This window comes from Anopheles aquasalis, chromosome 3 (assembly GCF_943734665.1).
Source record: "Anopheles aquasalis chromosome 3, idAnoAquaMG_Q_19, whole genome shotgun sequence".
NCBI classification, from domain to species: domain Eukaryota; kingdom Metazoa; phylum Arthropoda; class Insecta; order Diptera; family Culicidae; genus Anopheles; species Anopheles aquasalis.
Window position 1 is genome coordinate 10,147,501 of NC_064878.1, and position 5,000 is coordinate 10,152,500.

Consider the following 5,000-nt stretch of genomic DNA (forward strand, 5'->3'; position numbering starts at 1 on the left):
AAGACTATCAGCGCGATCGTGGAATGGGCGGTAATGATGAAGTTGAGCCCCTATACCTTACCGCTTCGTTTAGTTTCTTGAAAGTCTTCGCGCGAAGGATTTTTTTTGTTGTTGTGCGCAAGATACCAACGAGATGCAAGACAGATTACACGTCAAAATAGTTCGTTGCACCATCTCCGCACCATCGAATAAGGCTGGACAAAAAGACACTGCCATCGAGAAGCTAACGAGAAAGGAAGCCACATTGGAAAGGCTGAGAAGGAAACCAAACAGAACCGAACTTCATATTCTTTTGGGCAGTTCCCTTTGACGCTTTTGACGGCAGTGTCTAGGGCTAGTCGCTAGTCTAAAATCGACGATCATTTAATGGTGCGAATTCGGTAGCGAAACGTTGCACGAAAGTTTGGTTCCCTCGCTGCACCTCGCCTTGCTGCTGCTGCTGCTCGGGGTGTGATTATGCTGCCGTGTGCTGCAGGGCAAAAGATGAAACTTTTCCATCTTGAACTCAACTACCGACCAGCCAGGGCCGTGGCGCTGTTATGAAAGGGGCGAGCACAGCACTGTCGCGGTGGTGGATGTTTTCGTTTGACCGGCGACTCTCGATCGACGGATTTCATTCCGGGGTTTTCCCTTTTTTTTCTTCTTGCCTTCGGTGACCAGCCGGACGAGCCGTTGCAGCCGTTCCGTTTCCAAGCCGACACTTCTTTGATAAACCCTTCTAAATGAATTTTTAATTTGAAAAACTTCACCCATCACACTGACCAACTCCACCACCACGGAGCATCGAGGACGAGACGAATGGAACGGGTACTAGTCGTAGAACCCGCTCCCACTCGTAGAACCATGGCACTGGCGGGGCGTGATTTGAATGAGCAGAATGAGTGGCCATGGGTGGCGATGGGTGGCGAGTGAGTTGTTGGGGGAATTCTTTCGATGAATTTACACGCTGGAACGCTGTACTTTGACGTGCATTTTAATTGGTTCGTTCTTCTTTCAATTTCTAATTTGCTTTTCTTCTTTCCTCTTTTTTGCTATCTTTCTTCTGGTGGACGACGACGGCGATGATGATGATGATGGTAACATGGGGATTGCAGTGAATCTTGCCCGGATAAGAGCGGAAAATTGCGGCCAGGAGGAGCTCGCCAAGTGTGTCCGTCCGTTCCAGGTGATACAATCGGCCTCGGATCTGTCCATTGCAACGAAGCGCGAGGACCTCGACAGAGTATGCCCGTAAGTTTTATTTCCGAAGGACCAGGGAACGACAGCTTCAAATTTTGTTTCCTTCTTCACTTCACTCGAGATGTATTGTTAGCAACAAGAAAATATTTAAACCAGAGATAAAAAATATTAAAAAATCGAGAAATGAATGTTAGATCGTGAGCAATAAAGTTAGATGTTATAAAACTATCCAACTGAAAATCTTGCAGCCTAAATTTAAAGTTCAATTCAGTTTAGTGGATTTTCTGCACGGTAGAATCGAAAGGGCGGAGAAACTGACACCGTAATTGAATGCATTAACTTTCGTGCACGCGATTCTCACTCTGTGGCCTTGCACTTCCTCCAATCCACGCTTACGAAGCTTGGTCCAAAGCACGCACCAAAAAGGCAAACTATTGCTGTTCGATTATTAGCGCAACAATGTTTAGTTGGTTCGCAACATGTTAATACAAGCGTGTCGAGTTTACTTAACGTCAAACGCCTGGCCATGGCAATTGATGAAGCGAGTTTAGGTTGCTGTAGGTCAAAGTTAAACCGATAAAGCACCTCCTTTCCATGCTCTAACTGTGATTCCTTCTCTAATTGGCAGTGAACTGAATAACGGGATACAGTGTATACGAAGCTTTACGAGGCGCTGTATGAATCTGGAGCAGCGCAAAAATTTCAACCAGCTGTACAACGGTACGAATCAGTTCGTGCGCGATCTTTGCCGGGAGGGCGAATACCAGAAAGAGTTCCTGGCTCACGCACCCTGTCTGCAGTTGGTACGGCCAGACTACGAAGTGTGTGGTCGTCGCTATCATCAAACCGTCATCGCTATTACGCAGCAGGTGCAACCGGCAGAGCATCACCACCATAAGCATCATCAACATCAACATCAGCAGCATCATGAGCATCACCAGCAACAGCCGAACGTGCAGCAGGAACACAATCTGCGGCGTCACCGAAGAAACCATCATACCGCCAGCCGGACAGAGGAGACCGATGTGCAAAAGGTGTGCTGTTCGTTTCTGGAGTACCTGGACTGCTCGGAAGCTGCGGCGAAAAAAACGTGTGGCCGGGAAACGGCAAAGTTCACGCGAGGATTTTTGGATAAAATGTCCTCGACGTTGATCAAGGTACGTAAGGGAGCGAGATCCTCACGGCTTCAAGCAATGTTGAATAATGAATGTCTCCATTCCCACAGATGTACTGCGAAGATTACTACAAATCAAATAAATGTCCTTCGATGTACTCGTCCGCGGCATCGAGTACGTGGAACCGTCTGCAGAGCTTTGCCCTGCTGCTGATTCCAACGGTGGTTAGCACGCTACACAGCACGGCGGCCTCCTGGACGTGGACGTTACGATCGACGGGTGTCCTTCCAACGTTACGATAATCGACAGGCCACGGTATGCCAAGAGGGCAAGAGGTTCCCAAATGTTTCGTTCAAGGTTCGCTAACGACCCCTAACGGCTGGCCAGTCCATTGGTTGCTTTCTATGATACAGCTCTCCACTAGCGCGATTCCCGTATTGGCGATCTACTCCGCTTGCATGCTAAAATAGCGTCTGGAGATTGTAGACATGATTGGGCGCTAGGAATTGGGGGGAGGGAGGGGTAGCTAGTGCCGTCGAATGACAAATTAACTTTAAGTAACCAACAATCAATCCTTCTCACGCCCTACACCGCACACGAGACCGCGCTCGATTGGCGCAAGATTGGCAAATTGAGTTCGCGTTCGCTGGTCAAGTGCGGTTGTGGTGAAATGGAGTAGGAGGAGAGGGAGAGGTAGGGGAGCTAAATGCGCAGAATAGTATTTCATCATCTCATCACCACCTTATCACTGATCATGTGTGTGGGCTAGTAGCAGTTAACGCGCCACAATACCCATACCAATGAAGGAAATTAAGGTTAATTTATTTATTGGCGACACACCACGGAGATGTGCAACGGTCGGGAAGCAACGGCGACGGCAGAAGGCAGAAGAAACCCCACAGGGAGACGGCCGGTCTGTGATGGTCGGTCGAAGGTCTCCGCGAGTCACTAAAAAGTAAACTAGCAAATGTACGATAATGCGTTCTGCCTCCCGTCATCGTCGGGCTCTAAAAATATGTGCAATCTAGGTATAAGGTGTAGAAATTAAATTAAATGTAGCAATTCCAAACACTGTAATATAGAGTATTGATTCCGGCTGGATGGTGGTCCCGCCATGTTGCAAAACGTTATGGTTTTTTTTGTCCAATGAACGAATCTGCTGCGTCGTGGTCGCTAATAATACGTGATAATTCCATTCTGAGCGTAGTCTCGATAACTTGCAGGAGCGATAACACCTGGCCAGGGGCTTTATTTGTAGAATGTAAAGCAACACTCAATAGAAAGAAACGCTGAATTAAAAGACAAAGACAGGGCGAAGAAATTGCGCCTTTAGTGAACTCAATAAAATATTAAACACAACTTTCAACGAACGAGTACTTTATTTTTACCCTTCTGTTTCTGTATGTTCTTGTTCGTGTTAGCTATGGTACAGAGGGTAAGATATGCTAGTAGTGGCTAGCAACACGATTTCCTGATCCATCAATCTGTTTAAACAATCCAGCAATGCTCTTGTTTTACACAGAATTTACTCAAATAGAGCACAGGATATCCTGAATGTGATCAATAACAAAATTAGCAAAAAAAAACATTTCATTTTCAATATTAATCATTCATTTAATATTTATGATTCATTCGTCCATTATCCGTTCAACATACAAGTTCTGCAGTATCCATCCCTTAGTTATTCCTTGATTGCATGTACCGCGTAGGACATTTTCGTAAACGGCACCCAGATCCACTCGTCCATCCAGAATTTCAGATAGAACGGGCGAAGCTCGATCGTGCGGCAATTGTAGCCTTCCAGCATCGCCTCGAGATCTTCTATTGATATGAACTTATCGTAGTCATGCGACCCCCTCGGTAGCCGCTTCATAATGTTCTCGAGTACGACAACGGCCAGCAGCCAGGCCCAGGTCGACTTGTTCCAGGTGGTAACGAACACGGAACCACCCGGCTTCAACACCGTAGCAACATGTTTCAGCAGCATACTCTTGTCCACAACATGCTCGATCGTTTCGGACAGAACGACCACATCGTACTTGCCAACGTGGTGCGGCGCGTGCTCCTCCATCGAAACTTCCTCGTAATGGCAACGTTCCCTGAGCTCGGGTTGTTTCTCCACGTGAGCCTTCGCCACCTCGATGAGGTGCTTAGCCGGATCGATACCGACGACCTTCGCGTGCAGCTTGGCAAGGGCCTCCGTGTAGATACCGCCCCCACAACCAACGTCCAGGATCGTTAAACCTTTCAGCGAGTCCGTGGTGTGACGTTGCTTACGATCGAGTTTGCCCGTCTTGATGAGTCCTTCCACAACCATCGGGACACTGTTGGGATTCGAATCGATACGATAATCAACAAATGAAAAGGATTTCACACTAGGACACCGGGTCTACTTACCGCAGTTTGTTCAGTTTGTGCAGCAGCTTCATCTGTCCGTTCGGTTCCCACCAATGGGCCGACAGTTGGTCGAACGTTGCCACATCGTCCTGTTCCGTTCCTCGCATCGAAAGGCCTTCCATTAGGCTAAGAAATGCGATCGATAGCTTCTGGATGCCTCTCAGCAGCATCGTTTTCAGAAAATGGAGCACAAGCTTGAAGACCACCAACTCCCAAGGCTCCATAACATTCTGCTCTCCGTCCATATCGAGGTTTCGCGGCATTTTTACACACTGTGGTCACTTCGAATGGTGGCTAATACTCAACTGA

The 5,000-nt window shown here is 47.6% G+C and overlaps 2 protein-coding genes across 2 annotated transcripts in view; one reads left to right on the forward strand and one right to left on the reverse strand.

The window, feature by feature from the left end:
- LOC126577306 (uncharacterized) overlaps positions 1-3,489 on the forward strand; it is a 19,091-nt gene extending 15,602 nt beyond the window's left edge. Inside the window, exons 2-4 of the mRNA XM_050238815.1 lie at positions 1,095-1,230; positions 1,808-2,336; positions 2,405-3,489. Coding sequence (XP_050094772.1) covers positions 1,095-1,230; positions 1,808-2,336; positions 2,405-2,596 — 857 coding nt within the window. The 3' untranslated portion in view covers positions 2,597-3,489. The remainder of the gene's footprint in view (positions 1-1,094; positions 1,231-1,807; positions 2,337-2,404) is intronic.
- Positions 3,490-3,975: 486 nt separating this feature from the next.
- LOC126577080 (ubiquinone biosynthesis O-methyltransferase-like) lies at positions 3,976-4,954 on the reverse strand. The gene is made up of 2 exons (XM_050238488.1): positions 4,692-4,954; positions 3,976-4,618 (listed from the first exon to the last, which is right to left on the reverse strand). The coding sequence occupies exons 1-2, from the start codon at positions 4,952-4,954 to the stop codon at positions 3,976-3,978; spliced, it is 906 nt and encodes a 301-aa protein (XP_050094445.1).
- Between the last annotated feature and the right edge of the window lie 46 nt (positions 4,955-5,000).